At 45.8% G+C, this 20359-nt stretch overlaps 1 protein-coding gene across 1 annotated transcript in view; it reads right to left on the bottom strand.

Moving 5' to 3' along the window:
- Window positions 1–20359, bottom strand: part of LOC132657540 (piezo-type mechanosensitive ion channel component 2-like) — a 57739-nt gene that overhangs the window by 13362 nt on the left and 24018 nt on the right. The window contains 12 exon segments of the mRNA XM_060396843.1: window positions 9864–10005; window positions 10243–10341; window positions 10740–10928; window positions 11392–11462; window positions 11465–11537; window positions 12023–12179; window positions 13223–13390; window positions 15093–15162; window positions 15207–15309; window positions 15876–16064; window positions 18769–18939; window positions 20232–20284. Of these exon segments, the coding sequence (XP_060252826.1) occupies window positions 9864–10005; window positions 10243–10341; window positions 10740–10928; window positions 11392–11462; window positions 11465–11537; window positions 12023–12179; window positions 13223–13390; window positions 15093–15162; window positions 15207–15309; window positions 15876–16064; window positions 18769–18939; window positions 20232–20284 (1485 nt within the window).

Genomic DNA, 20359 nt, shown 5'->3' with positions numbered 1-20359 from the left:
AAATGTCTCAATACATTTCAAAAGATTGAAAATTATAGAGGTTTCTTTTCCCCTAAGAACAGAATAGTGGCTCAGTAGTAAAGAATCCGCCTTCAATGCAGGAGATGCGGGTTTGATACCTGGGTCAGGAAGATCCCCTGAAGGAGGGCGCGGCAACCCACTCCAGTATTCTTGCCTGAAAAATCCCATGGACAGAAGAGCCAGACCAGCTACAGATCACTGGGTCACAAAGAATCAGACACAACAGAAGTGACTGAGCATGCGCAAACAGAATAGAATTAAATTGGAAATCAAAAAAGACATATAGGAAAGCTCCCAAATATTTGTAAATTAAGCAACACATGTTTAAATAACCCATGACCCAGAGATGGAATCACAAAGAAACATTTTTAAATAGTTCAACTGAATGACAATGAAAATTCAACAATAGCTGTCAAACGCAGTTGAAGCAGTGCTTAGATTTATGGATTTTAATTCATTTTGGAAAAGAGAGAAAGGTTTAAAATCAATGATATAATTTACCATTTAAAAAGCTGGAAAAAAAAAAAGAGCAAATTAAGCCCAAGTAAGAGAATAAAGGAAATAAGAAAGATAAAAGCAGAAACCAATTAAATAAAGAACAAACAACACCTGAGACAGTGGTCCCTGCTCAGGGACCATACTCTATACCCCACGTTCTATGAAGTCTTTCCACTATGGGTCACAGGATTATAAATTATTTCTGACCATTTGGAGCTCCAGATGCTATTCTCCCTGTTGCTTTCCAGTGTTTTTTGCTTACTACCTTGATGACTTCCTTGATCAACACTTAGCTACAGACTCAGAAGACCCCTCCACAGATGTCCAATACTTTTTCTGTCTTCAGCATTCTTTCCTCCCTACGCTGACTTGCAAACTCTCACCATCATGGCCTCCAGAGTCCCCAAACTCTGCTCAACTCATGGGGACCATTAGACTTTGTTTGCAGTTCTACTACCTGTGCTGTGGCCTTAAAACTATTTCCAACCACAGAGAAAAAGCAGGAAAGGGAAAGGGAAAACAAATGGAACATATTAACAAATGCAACAAGAAAATTCAAACTCAACCGTGTCAATGATCACATTAACTGCAGATAGTCTAGATGCACCAAGGAAGTGACTGTAATATTGGATACGAAAACAATAACCAACTCTGTGCTGTCTGTAAACCCACTTCTAAACTTATAAAAGGATGGGAAAAGATACGTTACTAACACTAACCAGAATAAAGCAGCTGGAGCTGCTATATTGAATAGATCAAAGTGGATTTAAGGGCAATGACAATTACAAGGTTAAAGAGTATGATTTCATATCCAACAAGGACCTATTGTATAGCACAGGCAACTCTGCTCAAAGTTATGGGGCAGCCTGGATAGGAGGGGAGACTGGGGGGAAAATGGAAACATGTATATGTATGGCTGAATCCCTTTGCTGTTCACCTGAGACTATCACAACAGTGTTAACTAGCTATGTGTATGTGTAAAGTCCGTTAATTGGCTATACTCCTTGGACTTCCCTGGTGGCTCAGATGGTAAAGACTCTGCCTGCAATGCAGGAGACCTGGGTTCAGTTCCTGGGTTGAAAAGATCCCCTGAAGGAGGGCATGGCAACCCACTCCAGTATGCTTGCCTGGAGAATCCCGTGGACAGAGGAGGCCATGGGATTGCAAAGTGTTGGACACAACTGAGCAACTAACACATTCACTGTTTTAACAACACAGAATTGAAAGCTTTTTTAAAAAAATTAAGAGAATCATTTCATAACAATAAAGGGGACAGTTCATCAAAACGACCTAATCGTACTAAGTATTTATTCACCAAGTAATAGAAATTCAAAATATATGAAGCAAAAACTGACAGATTTCAAAGGAGAAACAGACAAATCCAGAGTTAATTACAGTTTTTGATGGCCTTCTCTCAATAATTGATAAAAATAGGTAAATGGAAAATCAGTAAAGATAGAGAATTAACAATATTATCAAGAACAATGGCAGAACACAATTCTTACCAAGGACATATGAAACATTCATTAAGATAGGTCATATTATGGACCCTAAAATAACTCAATAAATTTAAAAAGACTAAAAATTCCACAAATAATATTCTCTCACCACAACGGAATTATACTAGAAATCAGTATTGGAATATCTGAAAAATTACAGATTTTGAAACTAAAGTATATACTTTTAAATAACCCATGGGTTAAATAAGAAATCTAAATAAAAATAACAAAATATTTGAATTGAATCAAAATTAAACATGACTTAAAACGTATGGGATGCAGTTAATGCTTTAAGGGAAATCTCAAGCATTAAATGCTTATATCGGGAAAGTAGGGAAAAACTCAAAAGACCTAAAGTTCCACCATAAAAATAAAAAATAAATAAATGAAGGTAAAATAAGCCCAAAGTATAAGAGAAAACTGAAAAACAATATAGTAAAATCAATAAAAGCAAAAAACTCATTAAAAATGTCAATAAAATTTATAAACTCCTGGTCAGATTTATCAGGGGGGAATAGAAAGAAGATATAAATTACCACAGCTGAATTAGAGACATCATTAAAGAGCCTATAGGCAAGAAAAGGATATTAAGTGAATATAACGATTTGTCAATAAATTCAACTGAGATAAAACTTGCAAAGACAACTCCAGGCCAAAATGGCTGTGCTAGTGACTTCTACAAAATATTTAAGGAAGAAAGAACACAAATTCTATGCAAAATTCCAGAAAACCGGAGAGTACACTTCCAGGCTCATTTTAAGAAACCAGCATTACTCTGAGATTAACATAGGAATGGAGAACTATAGCACAGTATCCCTCATAAGCACAAACGCACAATTCCTAGACAGAATACTTCCCAGTTGCATCCAACGATATATACACATATGTATAATACTCATACTCATAGTGAAGTGGGAGTTTATCCTGGAACTAAGACTGGTTTAACATTGGGAAATAAATCAATGTAATTTCTGTCTGCAGACCATAGAAGAGAAGCAAAGGATCATCTCACCAGGCGTAGGTGTAGGATCATCTCACCTTTAACAAAATTCAGTATCCACTCACAATAAAAACTCTCAGCAAACTAGGAATAGAAGAGATGTTAAACCTTTAATAAATGTTTCAAAAATCTTTAGCTAACATAATTCATGGGAAGGAATGCTTTCTTCTTAAGACTGAGAGCAAAGCAAGAATGTCCAACTCACCGCTGTTACCATAGAACTAAAAGTTCCAGCTACTTTAATAAGACAAGAAAAAGGAAATTCCCTGGTGGTCCAGTGGTTAGGACTTCACTCTTTCACTGCCAAGGGCCCAAGTTCAGGCCATGGTTGGGGAACGAAGATCCTGAAAGCCAAAAACAAAAAACAAGGCAAAAACATAAAAATCAGGAAGGAAAAGAAATTAAAGGCATAGAGATTAGAAAGAATGAAATAAATGAAATAAAACTGCATTTGCACATGACATGATTGTCTACATATAAAATCCAAAGTCATCTTCAAATAACCCTCCTAGTAGTCATAAATGAATTTAGCAATGTTGCAAGACCGGCATGCAAACTTTGACCACATCTGTATATGCCAGCAATGAACATAGGGAACCAACATTTGAAAAACAATGTGGACTTCCAGTTTCCAGTCTGGCATGTGAGAAGCTGGAAATGGCTGCTCTTTGTACTTAAACAAGTACAAAGATGAGCATACTGAAAAACCAATAAGTTGTCTTTGACCTGTCAGAGAGGTGAGGTCACAGGGCAAACTATGGCCCCTCAAAACTGCAAAGACCAAGAGGCAAATACAGAGAATCACAGCTTACTGGAGTTGAAATCCACAAGCACAAACCTGGTGGGAATCAGTGATAAGGTAAGGAAAGCTGGGCTGTAAATGACGAACTATGGAAGGCTCAGTGGGGACAAGTCTCAAGGATAGAAATGCCAAGGGGACCCACACTTATGTGGCTTTTACCTCCTGGAGGTAGACCAGGTCCTCACAGCAAATGGAGAAAACCCCACCTTGTGCTCTTGGCAGGAATAAGGGAAAAGGAATTGTTCTGAAATATGAAAGAGCATGCTGCTTGTAACAGAGGGGGCAGTTTGCTGGGGCTTCCCAGGTGGCTCAGATCATAAAGAATCCATCTGCCAATGCAGGAGACGTGGGTTTGATCCCTGGATTGGGAGATCCCCTGGAGGAGGAAATGGCAACCCACTCCAGTATTCTTGACTGGGAGATCCCATGGACAGAGGAGCCTAGATAGCTACAGTCCATGGGGTCACAGAAGAGTAGGACTGGACCTAGTAACTAACAACAACCTCCGAAGAAACTAGTTAACCAGAGCTTAACCTGGTGGGCTTTTACCAGAGCCTAACTGACTTGGGCGGGGGAGAAGGCAAAGGCACCCCACTCCAGTACTCTTGCCTGGAAAATCCCATGGATGGAGAAGCCTGGTAGGCTGCAGTCCATGGGGTCCCTGAGGGTTGGACTTGACTGAGCGACTTCACTTTGACTTTTCACTTTCGTGCATTGGAGAAGGAAATGGCAACCCACTCCAGTGTTCTTGCCTGGAGAATCCCAGGGACGGGGGAGCCTGGTGGGCTGCCATCTTTGGGGTCGCACAGAGTCGGACACGACTGAAGTGACTTAGCAGCAGCTGACCTGGGGGACAAGAAATACCCAACCCCAGTCCACAATAGCCATCCTGGCCCACTTAAGGAGTCAGGGGAAATTCAGAGCATGTGCGAAGCTCACCAAAAGCACAATCCATGAAAAGAAAGAACTGACAGGCTGTATGTTATTAAAATTAAAAAATTTCTGCTCTGTGAAAGACACCATCAAGAGAATAAAAAGTCAAGCCACAGACCAAGAGAAAATATATGCAAAAGGCATATTTGATGAAAGATTGTTCTCCAAAATGCAGGAGGAACTCTTAAAGCTCGTGTATGAAAACATAGAAACTCCTAGAAAATGCAAACTAATCCCTAGTTACAGAGAGCAAATCAATGGTTGCCTGGAGATGGGAATGGAGGGAGAGAGGAGTTGAGCTGAGTCATGAGTAGACTTTTGTGGGCAATGGAAGTGCTCATTATCTTGATTGTGAGGGTCTTTTAAATGGATTTTTATTGGAGAATAGTTGCTTTACAATATTGTGCTAGTTTCTACTGTACAGCAAAATGAATCAGCTTTACATAAACATATATCCTTCCCCTTTTGGACTTCCTTCCCATTCAGATCACCACATTTCATTACGCAGAGTTCTCTGTACTATACAGTAGGTTCTCATTAGTTATCTATTCTATACATAGTATCAATAGTGTATATGTGTCTCCCAGTTCCTCCCACCCTTGATTGTGCTTTTCATTTCACAGATGTACATGAATGTCAGTACTCATCCAATCATATACTTTAAATTTGTTCATTTTATTATGTCCATTATACCTCAATAAATCTTTTAAAATCCCTAGCAGAGCTGAGTGAGAGAAAAGAGGAAAACTCGCAGATAACCAGGATCAGAAATAAAAGAGAAGATATTGTTACAGATCCTACAGATACCAAAAAACAAAAAAGGAAATTTTATGAGACTCTATGCCAATAAACTCAGCTACATACATAAAGTGAACAAATTCCTTGAAAAAGAAACATATCAAAACTGATACAGCTTGAAACAGATGCTCTGAATGGTCCAATATCTATTAATACAACTGAGTTGGTTATTGTTTCCATGAAAAGAATTTCCAGGCCCAGAGTGCTTTTCTGCAGGGAGGAGGTATTATTACACACACGAAGAAGAAATAATACAACTCTTACACAAACTCTTTCTAAAAACTGAGAAGAAAAGGTTTCTCAAATCATCTTAGGAAGTCAGCATAATCCTGAAACCAAAACCTGACAGAAGTATTGTGAAAAAAAAAAAAGTACAGACCAATATTCCTCATGAAATAGATGCAAAAATCCCTAATATAACACTAACAAATGAAATCGAGTAATACATAAAATGATAATACCTCGTAATTAAGTAGAGTTTTCCCAAGGAACGCAAAGATGGTATAACATTTAAAAATCAGCCAATATAACTGACCATATTGACAAAATAAGCGGGTAAAATAATATGATCATTTCAAAAGATCTGACAGAACTCAGTGCCCATTTGTGACCAAAACTGCCAGCAAACTTGAATGAGAAGAGCACCTTTTCAATGTGAGAAGCTGCTAAGCTGCTAAGTCACTTCCGTCATATCCAACTCTGTGCAACCCCATAGATGGCATAGACGGCTCCCACCATCCCTGGGATTCTCCAGGCAGGAACGCTGGAGTGGGTTGCCATTTCCCTCTCCAATGCATGAAAGTGAAAAGTGAAAGTGAAGTCGCTCAGTCGTGTCTGACTCTTCTCGACCCCATGGACTGCAGCCCACCAGGCTCCTCCGTCCATGGGATTTTCCAGGCAAGAGTGCTGGAGTAGGGTGCCATCACCTTGTCCACTGTACTAAAATTCCTGGCTAGTATAATAGAGCAAGGAAAAGAAAAAGTTGCATAGATAGGAAAGAAAGAACGAGACTCCCTAAACTTACAGATGCCATGATTATTTATGTAAGGGCTTCCCTTGCAGCTCAGCTGGTAAAGAATCCGCCTGCAATGTGGGAGACCTGGGTTCCATCTCCAGGTTGGGAAGATCCCGTGGAGAGGGAAAGGCTACCACTCCAGTATTCTGGCCTGGAGAATTCCATGGACTGTATAGGTCATAGGGTCTCAAAGAGTTGATGGTTATTTATGTGAAGAATTTTTATGTGAAAATAATTACTGGGACTCATAAATACCTTTACTAAGATCATAGGATACAAAGTCAATATGTAAAATCAATTCTAGCAGCAAATAGTTGGAAATGAATTTCTAAACAATTTCATTGATAATAGTATAAAAAACATGAAATATTTAAAGATAACTAAATGTGTACAAGACCTATATCTTAGAAAGTAGAATGTATGTGTTTATCCCAAACTTCCTAACTATCCTTTTCCCTCATCCTTTCCCCGCCCCCACCCCCCACCCCCCCGGCAACCATAAGTTTGTTCTCTAAGTCTGTGAGTCTCTTTCTGTTTTTACAAGTAAGTTCACTGCTATATTTAAAATGTGTAACCGACAAGGACCTGCTGCCTAGCACATGGAACTCTGCTTGACGTTATGTGGCAGCCTGGGTGGGAGGGGAGCTTGGGGGAGAATGGGTGCATGTCTGTGCATGGCTGAATCCCTTCACTGTTCACCTGAAACTACCACAAGATTGTTTGTTAACTGGCTATATGAAATTAAATGTTCCCAAAAAATCATTGCCCAAAATAAATGAATAGAAAGCAGAAAGTAATGTGAAGAGAAATTAAAGAACTAAATGAACAAATAAACCATGTTCCTGGCTTGGACTAAATATTGTTACAAAGCAAATTCTCTCCAGGTTGAACTATGAATGTTGATAGTTTCAACACAATTCCAACCTAAATATCAACAAGACTTTTTTTTTTTCCAGAACTGACAAGTTGTTTCCAAGATTTAAACAGAAATACAGAGTAGCTAAAATAGCCAGTTTTCAAAATAAACAGCCCAGTGGGAGAACTCACACATCCTGATTTCAAAGTGTGTCAAAAGCTACAGTGATCAAGAAGGTATCCCAGAGAAATAGATCAATGGATCATAATGAAAATCCAGAGATAGATCTATCCATATTCAGTCAATTGATTTTTACAAAGGTATCAAGGCAATGGCACCTTCAATGAGAAAGAAACATCTTTTCAGCAAATGGGCTGCAAAAACTAGGAAAAAGTACAGAAAAAAACAAAAAAACCCTTGTCCTTTACTTCACATCACACATTAAAATTAGTTTGAGCTAGACAGGAGACCTAGACACAAAAACTAGAACTATAAGGTTCCCGGCATAATACATAGCATAAGAATATCTTCACGAACTTGAGACCAGCAAAGATTTCTTAGAGAGGACTCACGAAAACACAACCACAAAAGGAAATATTGACAAACTGGACTTCAAAACTGAAAACCTCTGTTCATCAAAACTCCACACTGAGAATACAAAAATGCAAATCACAGACTGAGAGAAAATATTTGAAATACGTACATCTGACAAAGGGATTATATCCAGAATATTTAAAGAATTCCCTACAATTCAAAAATCAAACAGACAAAAAGAACAAGGCTGAGTAAACACAAAGAAGATATGCAAATGGACAATAAGAACATGTAAAATTACTCAATATCGTTAGCAATCAGGGAAACGCAAGTTGAAAGCACAATGAGATATCACTTACATTTGTCAGAATGGTCAGTTTCAAAAGCTTGATGCTCTCTGGGGTTGGTAAGGATGTGGAGTAATGAGGACTCACTTGCATTGCTGGTGGGAGTATAACACAGTCTACACTTTTCGAAACTGTTCCTAAGTTTTTTAAAGGTTAAGCATATAGCCATCCCATCATAAAACAACTGCCCTCCCCTGAGTGTTCACTCAGGAGAAAAGAGAACGTATGTCTATAAAAGTGGATACAACCCAAATGTCTGCTAATAGAAAAATAAGTAGTTAGATTGTTGTATATATGCACACAATGAGGCATTACTCAGCCTCAGAGTAGGGTTTGCAGGGTGCATGGACTAAAAGAACCATGACGGAACTTTCTGGGCCAGTAGAGATGCTGTCTTCTGACTGGGATGGTGGTGACATGGCATCTGCATTACTCAAAACCCATCAAATTGTACTCTTATCTGTGAATTTACTGTGTGCAATTTTTGCCTCAGTGAAGCAGTGGCCATGAATATACATTGTTGTTCAGCCTTGTTATATGTTGTTATACCCCCAAAAGTTCCCAATTCCTTCCTCAAAAACCCTACAACAAAACACAAAAGAGACCATAAAGCTAAGCGATAATAAACAAACAGTCTATTAACACATCAAAATATTTGGGGGACAAGTAACATATTGTTTGTCCCTTAGAAAGTCCATTTTAAAACCATGTTCTTGGGTTCTGGTGGTCCAGTGGTTAAGACTCTGTGCTCTCAATGCAGGGGCACTGCTTTCCTCTCTGGTTGAGAAACTAAGGTTCCACGTGCATACCGTGCAGCCAAAACAAATAAAATAAAGAAATGCTAACTTGCTAAAAGGAAAAAGAAACACAATGTCAAAAAAGTAAAAACATGTCTTTCCAACCATATAATTAAAAATAAAACAAATAGTTTTTGTTTTATTCTGGTATTCTGTATCACAAAATTAAAGCAAAATACAGTGACTGATTTTTTTAAGCCAAGCAAACCTAATCTGTATTGTTAGAAGTCAGGGTGGTGGCTTCCCTTGAAAGAGGGTACAACTGAGGGAAGCACAAGACAGGCTTCCTAAGGGGTGGCGAGGTTCTGTTTCTTGATCTGGGTGCTGATTACACATGTGTATTCACCGTGTAACAATTCATCAAACTTTGTGCTTATCATATACGGTCATGTATATATATATATATATGCATCCACTTTTCTCAGTGTTTCTCAATTGTACTTGTATAAAATTAAAAACAGAAACAAATTAACCCTTAAACGTTAACCATAGTGAAAGACTGGCCAGAGATGAGTAAACTTAAAGTAGAAATTGGGGTGGTTTTTTTTGAAAGAGAGAAGAGCAGAGTCAGAGAGACAGGAAAGAAGGATGGACATTGTGCCTGACATTCGTGTGGTCCTCATTCAAGGTCAGTCATCATGACTATTACTTTCCTAAGGTTTATCTGTAAGATCCCACAAACAGCTGGGGAGGAGAAATAAGACGGGGGTCTGGGTTTACGTGGTGCCAGGTTACCTCTGAACAGCCTAGGAGGTGGTGATGCAGATGGCGGTGGTGCTGGCAAGCTCCTGGACCATGGCTGATCGGTCGGTGGGGCTGACGTCCCACAGCAGACTGGCATGACTTTTGATCTTGGCAAGAACAATGTCCTGGGGTCTGTAGTCTGCTAAAAACTGTATGGCAGACTGGGGGCAAAGGAAGAAGGGGAGCGTGTATCGGGAGGCAGTGCACCTCTAGGGTCATCCATCATTTGGGTTCATCTCTGCGTGCTTGTTGAGTTGACTTGCCTCCTCTTTCCCCTACCAGGTCCATTGCATTTTAATAGCTGGAGCATCATGAAGTGTCAATATCTGGTTGGGATGTGAGAGAAGGAAATGACGGGTGGGGCCTGGGGGCTGGGGGCTCCTCTGGACTCGCGAGACACTCATGGGATAGAGAGCATATTGCTGGGTCAGCCGGTCGTCGTCTGCATCCGAGAAAGGGACCAGGTTGTGCTGCTGAGCGCTCGTGGAGAACAGGGTCTGGCAGAGAAGAGGAGGCTGAAGTAGGCGGGCTTCAGAAAGCTGGCCGTGCTAGTGATGCAAATGGGGGCAAAACCGCCGAGTTGTGCTCAAAGAACCTCTGTCCTCCCTGGGGTAATGGGCGTCAGAACTAAGCACATGAGGTGCAATGAGCAAAGGTGCCAAGAGGTCAGACTTGGGGAAGAGATTCAGATCTCTTCTCTTGTGAAACCAGCAGGAGGAGAAGATGGGAAGGGTACACAAGGGGGAAAAGAACCAGGACGAAGGTCAGAAGCTGGGGTCTGAGTTCTGAACCCACGCCCAGGACCACAGCTTGGAGAACAAGGAAGCAGGTGCCAGCCCATTCCCTTCCTCCATCCAAGCACAGGCACCATCTCCCTGCCCTCCCCTCCAGACACCTCGTAACCATTGATGGTGATCTTGACCAACACTTGCAGGGGCTGGTTGGTCACGCCACCCACCGTCTTCACCAGGGACATGAAAACCAGGGGGAACCACATGAGGAAGACCAAAGCAAATGTGGTGATGCCTCCAAGCCCATACTTCACGGCCCTCTTCTGCAGCCGCCCAGGAGGCTGGGGGTGTTTCTACAGGAGTGGAGGGTGGCAGGTCAGGCCAGGCAGATGTGGACTCAAGGGAGGCAGGTTGGTGAATAACTCCCCTGAAAATTGAGGGAAGGTGGTCAATTCAGGGAATGCCCAGTGGTCCACAGGGCTGGGCTCAGAGAGAGTTGGACCCAAGTGCAAACCCCACATTTTCCCAGCTATGTCACCTTGAGCAAAAAGGCACGCTGAACGGCCTGCCTCTCTGTGAAATGGGAATAAAATGGTACCTGTTCCATCAGGGAGTGGAGCACTCATGAGGTGATGGTAGCAGAGCTTAGCACAAGGTCTGCCATTTTATTGAGGATTTAACTACAAACTCCCGAGTCCCAAGTGGAGCTGGGCCAGGGCCATGCTGTGAGGTGAGCACCTTGCCTGCTGTTCATGGCAGGACCCTCATTGCTCCAGGAAGATAAGGTTAAGAGCAGGAAACTTGCAGCATGCCCACCTTCTCAGACTCCTGGTAGCATTTCATGACGCAGATGTTGGCATACAGGTCCTCCAGGCATGTCCAGCTGGGCTGAGGGAAGTGTTAGTCCACATCCAGTCTATGACAGCCCTTAGCTCTAAGAGGAAAGGTACTATGTGGAACCCGGGAGCAGGGAAGACCGGGGAAGCTGGAGGGTGCTGGTCCGTCTAGCTGTCCTGCCCTTCCATCCATCCCACCTGTCTGTGTGATGCTATCTAATCCCTATCCTTTCCCCTACCCCATCCATCTGTTCAGTGCCATCCCCATCTCATCCATCCTTTCCTGTGTCTTCCCATCTCATCCCACTCCATCCCAGCACCCCCATGTATTCTTCATCCTTTCAGCAAATAATCTTACACATTACCCAGCCTTACGCTAAGTATCTAGCTTATGTGGGTGAACAAGAGAGATAAACACAGGTGCACAAACACAGCCGGTTCCCTCTTGCCCTGGTTCAGGCTGCATGCAGGTCCTGGGACACCTCTGTCGGCACGTGGCCAGATTGGAGAGACCCGGTCTTCCCAGATGTGGGCCCAGAATTTGTCCTGGGTGGGTCCTAAGAGTCCCCCGTGGACCCCCGCCGGGTGTATCTGAAATGTCTCACTCATCCTTTGAACAAGATGAGGTTGATGAGGCTGAAGTTTTTGGTCGGGCAGTTGCCGAGGATCCAGTTTGGGTAGCCATGCCTGATCTGGTAGGCGGACAGGCCAAAGTAGACGCACTTCACTAGGTACCTGGTCTGAGCCACGTGGTTGAGGGTAAACTGCCTGCAAATGCCCAGAAAAGCAGGTTATCCTGGCTGTGCATGGGCCTCTCTCCTCAGAGGTCTTGGACCCTCAGGGACCCACACTGTGCTCTGGACTCATCAAACCCAAGAGATTTGGGACTATTATTTCAAGAATAATTTTTAGTTGGGGGAGAAAGGAAGAAAAAGCAAAAACTGTTTTTCCTCAAATGATTTGATTTGCAGGTGGCCCCTGGGGACACTTGGGCTCCCTGTACTTTTCCTGGAAAAGGTGAGTTTCTATTCCCCCTTCGTCGCCTCTGGATGGAAGAGCCGGCCGCAGTTGCCCTGTCAGAACCACACCCCTGGCTGCTGCTGATTTATCATTAAGATAATCCTTAAATCCTCTCGTCAGGCCAACAGAGACAATCTAATCAGAGGGGGCCTCCGCAAGCTCCTTATGTGCTTCTTGGCAGAATGGGGAGAAATGAGCCCCAGCAAGGCTGCTGTGAATGTCTATTCGAGAGAAAAGTTTAGAGCTGGGCCCTGGGGTCCATGAGAGGTTTCAGGTCTCTGCTGCTTGAATCCTAGGCCTGGAGCCCCAGGCCCAGGGCCACCCTGCATCTGGTCCTTGATGAATTCTGGGGATGGGGAATGAGGACAGAGGCTCTGGACCAGAGAAGGGAGCCATCGACACGGGGGAGGCCCTGTGTTCCCATTGAAGCCCCTGCCCCATTAGTATCCAGCTTTCACCTTAATTAGTACAAGCTTTTCAGAGAAGCAATAAAACAACAATAAGCTGGACAAGCCACGGAAGACAAGAGATTTCAGTAATGGTGTTGGTAGAGTTGCCATTCTAAATAGACGGAGGGAGAGGAGAGAGTTGGGGAGAGGGAGACAGACCACCTCTGCTATTAAGAAAGCCAGTCATCTGCCCAGTTATTAAGGAACTAACGGTCACCCACCCCACTCCACCCCCCACAACTGTGGAGGGACACTGCAGCCCCAAGAACCCAGGGGTCTGGGCAGAGGCTCCCAGGAAAGCCAAGTGCTCAGCCGGGCAGTCTGGAAATCTGCAGTATGGGCCTGGGACTCGCAGGCTCACCCCCAAAAGCCCAGTAGCCAAAGAGGACGATAACCAAGTTGAGCACCTCCACCAGGAAAGCCAGGGTGTACACGTCGCGCACAGGGCTGGCTGGGGGCTGGTGGAGGTTGGAGAAGAACCGGCAGATGGAGTGATAGTTCCAGAGGGACCTGCAGGAGACAGGGTGACGCTGAAGCGTGCCCTCCTGGTTGACCACACTCAGGACTGGCCGGAAAGTTCTGGAAGGAGGTTGTGGCTGGGAGATGTGGAGGCTGGGGACCATGCACAGGTTCATTTTCCCAACACCTGTACTCTCTTCATCTCCAATTCCTCCAATTCCATGAAGGCTGGTCGCTTGAGGTCCAACCTCATCACTAACCCAATCATAGGCTCTCAAGGATATTGCCCAGAGGCCAGACAGATGCAGCCTGGAGAAGGGCTTGGGGTGGTGGACCCTCTCTCCACCAAGTCCTCCCTCTGTGACATGAGGCAAAGGCTCTACTGCTGAGTTTCAGGCTCCTCATCAGCCAAGTGGGGATGATAAGCTGCGGCCCAGCTATGCCATGGGGTGTCTGTGGGGGTAAAATGTTGGAGTCAGTGTGAAACAGTTCTGAGAATGAGAGAGAGTACAGTGTCCATGTGTGATTACCTGTGATGTACAGGGAGTCCTACAGATGAGCAAAAGGAGGGCAGCGAGGTGACTCTGGGTGAGAGGGTGGATGGATGCAGAGTGGGTGGATGTGTGGATGGATAGATGAGTAAATGGATGGATGGATGAGTGGGTGGATGGATGGATAGGTGGATGGATGGAGGGATGAATGGGTAAGCGGGAGGCAGGTGGGTGGGTCAACGGATGGGCAAATGGAGAGATGGTTGAATGAACGGAAAAGAGGAAGGAAGAGTGTTTGCATCCAGAGACAATAGATCAATGGAAGGAAGAAAGGTGGAAAGATGGGTAAATGGATGGATAACGGGACAGGTAGACGGAGAGACCAAAGTGTGAACTGAGAAATGCCTGGACACAAAGCAAGGATGGTAACAGCTTCGTTGTAGTCCTACAGACAGACCAGCAAGTGGGAAAGTATGCTGCAGCGTTCCCAGATGCAAGTCTGGGATCTGACTCGCACGTGGTGTTTTTCCCGTGGCCCAGGAAGATGCAGGCCCCGATCCTCACTCAGAGGCACCAGGCTCCACAATAACCATGAGGTCTTCATGGCAGATCTGCCTGCAGGGAAGCTTTCATTGTGGGGACGGGGGGAATAACAGGAGCTCCTAGGACTCAGCTGGCCCCCAGCTCCCAGAAGAGCTCCCCTTCTCACCTCCTAACATCCAGCTTCCGGGTTTCCTCCAGTGTCTCCAACAAGCTTCTGTTGAGTTGCTTTTGTCTGAGTGACTGCTTCCTAAGGAGGCTCCATTTCTTCCTGGATCCTGGGTCTTGGGGACCCCCTGGCAAGACACAGAGACACAGGCCTTTCCCTTCAGCTTTTCCTCTGGAAGCTGTTTTGGCTGGGACCACCCTGCTCCCCACCACGCAAGGGCTGGGAGGGAAGGGACCAGGCGCCATGCGGTTGCCACCAGCCTTTGAATCCAGGGCATGGGCTCACACTGTTGCCTCCCTGATCCTGGGGGACCTGGTCTGGACCCCAGGCTGCAGAAAGGAAAGCCTAGTGGGGTAAGGAAGCTGGCAGGGTGGCCCGGGCACTGGGTGAGGAAGAACTAACCCCAGACCCTTTCCTGGCCCAGATTTGGGGATCCCAGTGGCCTACACTTTCCCAGGCTCTGCACTGGTCTCTGTGTTGAGACCAATGAGGATTCCTCCTTGGGCCAGACCTTGGAGGGCTTGGGGCCCAGGGCAAGTGGGATGCAGCCTACCTCTGTGTCCCATGGCCCACCAATGCCTCCAGAAGGCCCAGCGTGGGGCTGGCGGGGACAATGGCAGCTCCTGGGAGGAGGGATCCAGGTCGGCCCATCTCTGGAGGTGCTCACCGCCTGGAGCCTCTCCACTGGCATTTCTTCTCTGCCTCCTGCTCTTTCTCTCCCCCTTGCAATGAGCCTGGTCCCATGGCAGCTGGTCCCACAGCCCCAAACCCTGGAGGACAAGATGGGCATGAGGAGTTTGCACCACCACCACTACACACACACACACACTCACACACCCAAACCAGCTGGAAGCCAGGGGGATGGGAAGGGTACAGAAGGAGGTTTCTAAGGAAGACCAGGAAGGTGTCAGGGAGAAGTCTCTGCAGTGTGGGGCCAGATGGGGAGAGAATGGGAAGGGGCAAGGGGCTCTGAGGGTCCAGGGGGTGGGGGGTAAGGAGAGAAGGGCCTGAGGGTGCAGCCAGGGTGCAGAGTCAGCTCCTGTTGGGGGAGGTTTACTGGGAACAGGAAAATCTCAAATCAAATGATTTAAACATCATGGAAAAGAAAACACCCTCCAATGGGGAACAGAGCAGCAGTATGTCCGGAGGCTGAGCTGGGCACCCAAAATTTAATCATCAGTCTCTGCAGTTGAGATGTCCGGGTCAGGGGGCTCCCTTTCCTGTTCTGGAGAGGGGAATGGGTACCCTGCTGATCTCATGGTGGTGATTAGCAAGTGAGGACTCGTGGGGAGTGGAGCCAAAGTTTACAGCCCCTTGGAGAAGGAGGTGGACGCACCTGCATGGTAGAGCGATGGAAGAACAGGGCCAGCAGCTGCACAAGGTCGCCCAACATAAAGCCATCTCGCTTCTCCACCCTGAGGATGTTGGGCAGAGAAAACGGCTTTTCCCTGTTGATGCCAGTGTAGCACTTTGTGGTCCATGGAAAAAGTCCAAACTGTGAAAAGTATTTGACCACAACAGTGGCCTAAAGAAGGGAAGGAGAGAGAGGTCATTGTGACTGACCTGAAAACACACACCATTCACACAAACACCATAAAACCAGTGAATACCCAGGAAAGCTTCCAGGCTTCACAAATGTAAGGAACTGGCTAGTCATCAGCAGAGGCTTGAGATTAAAAGGAAATTTTAAAAGCAGAAACTGCCATGAATACATAAGGTGGCCCCATGTGCCCCTGCTGAAGCCTGGTCAGCTTTTTTTAAATTTCTTTGAGTTATTACTCCCTTTCTAATTTCTCCTGGCATTTGTTGACTATTAAACCAATCTGATGCATGGTAGGCAGATTAAGGAGCTTCCTGGTGGCTCAGAAGTAAAGAATTCGCCTGCAGTGCAGGAGATGCGGGATCGATCCCTGGGTCAGGAAGATCCCCTAGAGAAGGCCATGATAACCCCCTCCAGTATTCTTGCCTGGAGAATCCCGTGGACAGAGGAGCCTGATGAACTGCAGTCCATGGTGTTGCAAAGAGTCGAACACGACAAGCGACTTAGCACATAGGCATGCAGGCAGATTAAGATGGCTCTCCCAGCCTGCCTCTTCTCACAGGCCAGTAGCAGAGGATTTTAAGAGATTGTCTGCAAGTGCTCAAAAGTCGCTTTGCATGCAGAATCTCTCCAATGTTTCTGTTTCACAGACTTCTAAAAGTCAGTCTTTTCGGCCAGGAAAACAGTCATGGGCTTCCAAGAGCCTCCTCAGGGGTTGAGTGGTGATGTTTCTTTCTGTTTGGAAACGGGAGGAAGTGGAGAGGCACCTTCTGTCCTCAGGGGATGGACAGGGATTGGCCGCTGTTCTTCTGTCCCAGGATTGCTGGCAGCCAGTGGCAGAACCATGGATGAAGGACCTCCACCTCCACGTTCAGGGTAGAAAAGGGGGTCCAATATGCTATCTGGGATCCAATGTCCTCTTGGTTTCCTCATCTGTAAAATTAAAGAGCCGGTCTAGAGCATCTTTTAGGCACTTTCTAGTTTGGCCCTCGATAGTTCCTTAAGTAAGAACACATTTTTTTGTCAGTCCATCTGAAGAGGGCGGTGGAATCAGTCCTGTGGGTAAGGGCACCCATGTAGCATCCACAGCCAATTCTAGGCTGATGAAACCCCTGGACAGTTCATTGTGGGGTCAGGATTAGACGCTGGTATCCATTGACTATCTTTCTGTCAAGTACCCTGTGTTGAAATGCCATCAGAGGCTCTGCCCTGCAGATAAGAGCTGGTGCTTCCGAGAGCCGGGACAGGAGTGACTGGGTTGCACCCTGAGGACCATATCAGATTCCTAGGAGGGAAAGGTAAATCTGGGGCAGTAAAGGGGCATCACGGGGGAGACCGCCCTACCCGGGTGGATTAGGAAAAGGGCACGTGCACGTTAAAGAGTGTGGTTCTTTCCTGCTAGAGAGCAGACGCCCAGAAGTGTGGAGGCAGATGGGGGGATGGTCAGTGACCTCAGGCCTGTCACCCTCTGCCTGGCGGCCCCTCTCTCTACAATCAGAGACGAGGCCTGGCTTGCCTTACAAACACCCAACCCAGAGACCACAGTGGAACGTGTAGATTATCCAGACTAAGCCTTTCAAGTGCAAGATGGTATTAACTGAAAGTCAGAATTGTCAGAAGACTTTTAGGGAGATTAAATTTTATTGGACTCAGTTACAAGCAGTAAATCCAAAGAGATCAGCTTCATTTGTAATTAGGAGGATCTTCTTATATACACAAAATGTACCATGGACTTTTAAAAGCGTATTCCTTCCAGGGGATTAAAACATTCTTTATAAGAGTGTTTATTGTTTTTTTTTTTTAAACCAAAAGCTTTCTTCCTAGCTCAGAAATGTTAGGGTGGCAGAGCTTAAGGGGACCTAGCAGACAGAACCGAGGCTGGTGGCTGCCTCCCCTTGGGGTGTTTTCAGTGACTCTGTAGGGGGAACCCAGAGCCAGGAGGCTCTCCTCCCTCCCTGTCCAGGACTCTAGGAGGCAAGGGAGCCATAATTCACACCCCTCCTAGGCTGATAAAAATGATGTGATGGGAGAAACAATCTAATGACAGGTACTTAACTTTTGCACTAATTAATTTCACAGACAGGCTGTCTTCAAGTTTACAAATGTTGCATCTGAGTCAGAAAGTGCAGCAGAGAGCGAGGCTGGAGGTAAATTATGTCCAAGATGTCAAAAAATTAAAATAATATAAACATGCATTGACGGAGCTCGATGGGATAAATCCACACGTGCTTACTGTGTGCCTAGTACATGTATGGTGCCTGGGAGCACTGTTCATAGCCGCATCCAACTCTCGAAAGCTACGGTGCTCTTGGGGGGGTGGTGTGAGTGCCGGAGCGGAACATTAGGGGTTCCACCTGTTCTCTGGGTTCCCCCAGCCCCCTCACTCACTTGATACCAGCACTCGATGTGTTGCCCCCAAGGCTGCATCAAAAGTGTGTGAGATGGGGACTTCCCTGGTTATCCAGTGGCTAAGACTCTGTGCTCCCAAGGCAGGCAGCCTGGGTTCGATCCCTGGTCAGGGAACTAGATCCCACATGTGCAACTAAAACTCAGAGCAGCCAAATAAATACACTCAAATTAAAAAAAAACAAAAAAAAAAACCAAGACATATGGGGTGACAATGGCAGCAGGTGGGGTGTCCATCCATCGGCAGGGGCTGGGTCTGCCAGGGTGCCCCCTTGGCACCTACCTCTGTGTAATAGATTGCTGCCATCCAGAATCGTTTGGAGGGCCTGGGGACAGAAAGCATGGCCCACAGGAAAGACAGGATGGGGAGAGCCATGCAGAAGACGGAGGCCGAGAGCGTGTGGTTGAGAACAATCACAAGATAGCGCAGACCCTCAGACCTGGCCTCGGCAGCCTGGGCAGGGCGAAGGTTAGCGTCACCAGGCGAGGTGGGCTCCGGTAGGACCTGTCCGACTGCTCTAGCTGGTCTTCCAGGGGCAGCCTAGAGGGAGGGAGTTACCTTGCTGTGAGTCTAGCCCCACGGCCCTGGATGGGCAGGTGTGTCTGGGCCTTGAGAAAAGCCAGTAGGTAAAAAATAACTGCATTTCCCCAAACTCTATACTGGGAGCAATTTTCTACTTTCCCAGAGTGCTCAGCCACAAAGTTTTCCATTGAACACACACTCCCCAGATGCATTTAAAAAAAATGTGATTTGGGGGGAAAAAAAAGCAAAAAAAACTTCGATTGCTCACAATTTCTCTATTGAGTAGTCTTTTCAAGCAGGTAATCAAGTTCAAAGAACCACTTGCTTTTCTTCCTAGCCTATGGAGAGCAACACCTTCTGACCCAAGAACAGCAATTTGGGTGGCCACATTGAGCAAGAAAAATGTGCTTGTTTCTGACTCGATTTACAGATAATTCTTGCCTTTTAAGTTACAGATCATTAGCTGGAAACATCCTAAAGGGAACTTTCTGCTGGAGCTGCTGGTCTGTTTGAGTCTCTGAATGACGGGAATGAATAGGATGGTTTGTGGTGATGGCAGGTGGGAGGGGGGCGTGGCAGGTCTTGGACTTGCCAGCCACTGTCTTTGAGGGACATCCTGCCAGTGGTGGGGTCTTGCTCAACCTTTCCTCCCTCCCGGCTGACCCCTAGCTACTGTGCCTTACCATCTCTGTGACCTCTGTAGACCCTAAAGACATCATTTAAAAAAAACTTTTGATGACTAATTGAATGGGCTTTTGCTTCAAAGGACATTCTAAAATTTTTTAAAAGCCTCATGAATTTGGATTCCAGACTCCTCTCATCTGGAATTTGCAATCACTGGGGATGGTCTGAGATTTATTCCTGCATCCTTCATGAAGGCTGCATTGCTTGGTTGAACAAGCAGGCCCTGGAAGGCCGTTATGTTCTAGACCTTGAGTTGGGCCACAGGAGCACAGAGATGGACATGGCAGACCCCTGTTGTCACGGGGCTCACGTCGCCGGGGGCATGGGTCTGGGGCCAGGGGTCTGGGTGAGAGCCACTTCTAAGGAGTTGAAGAAGTCCAGAGGAGGACAGGGAGCCGGCAGGCTTCTGGCTCTTGAAGGACAAGAGGCAAACCCTCCAGGCAGAGAGGCAGGGAGAATGGACATTTCAGGTAAGCATCAGATACTTTGCAATTCAGAAAACAGAGCCCGGGAACTAGAGTCATCAGGTCACGAGGGGCCTCGTAAGCCAGGCTGAGAGTCTGGATTTCATTCTGCAGGGGACAGGAAAGCCCTGGAAGGATGAAGGAGGTGACAGGGCAGGCTGGGGGGAGTTGAGGTTGTTGTGGAGGGTGCATGATGATGAGCT

Source organism: Ovis aries, chromosome 13 (assembly GCF_016772045.2).
Source record: "Ovis aries strain OAR_USU_Benz2616 breed Rambouillet chromosome 13, ARS-UI_Ramb_v3.0, whole genome shotgun sequence".
Classification (NCBI taxonomy): Eukaryota; Metazoa; Chordata; class Mammalia; order Artiodactyla; family Bovidae; genus Ovis; species Ovis aries.
Note: the sequence above shows the minus strand (reverse complement) of the source record. Positions and strands in the feature narration are given on the sequence as shown.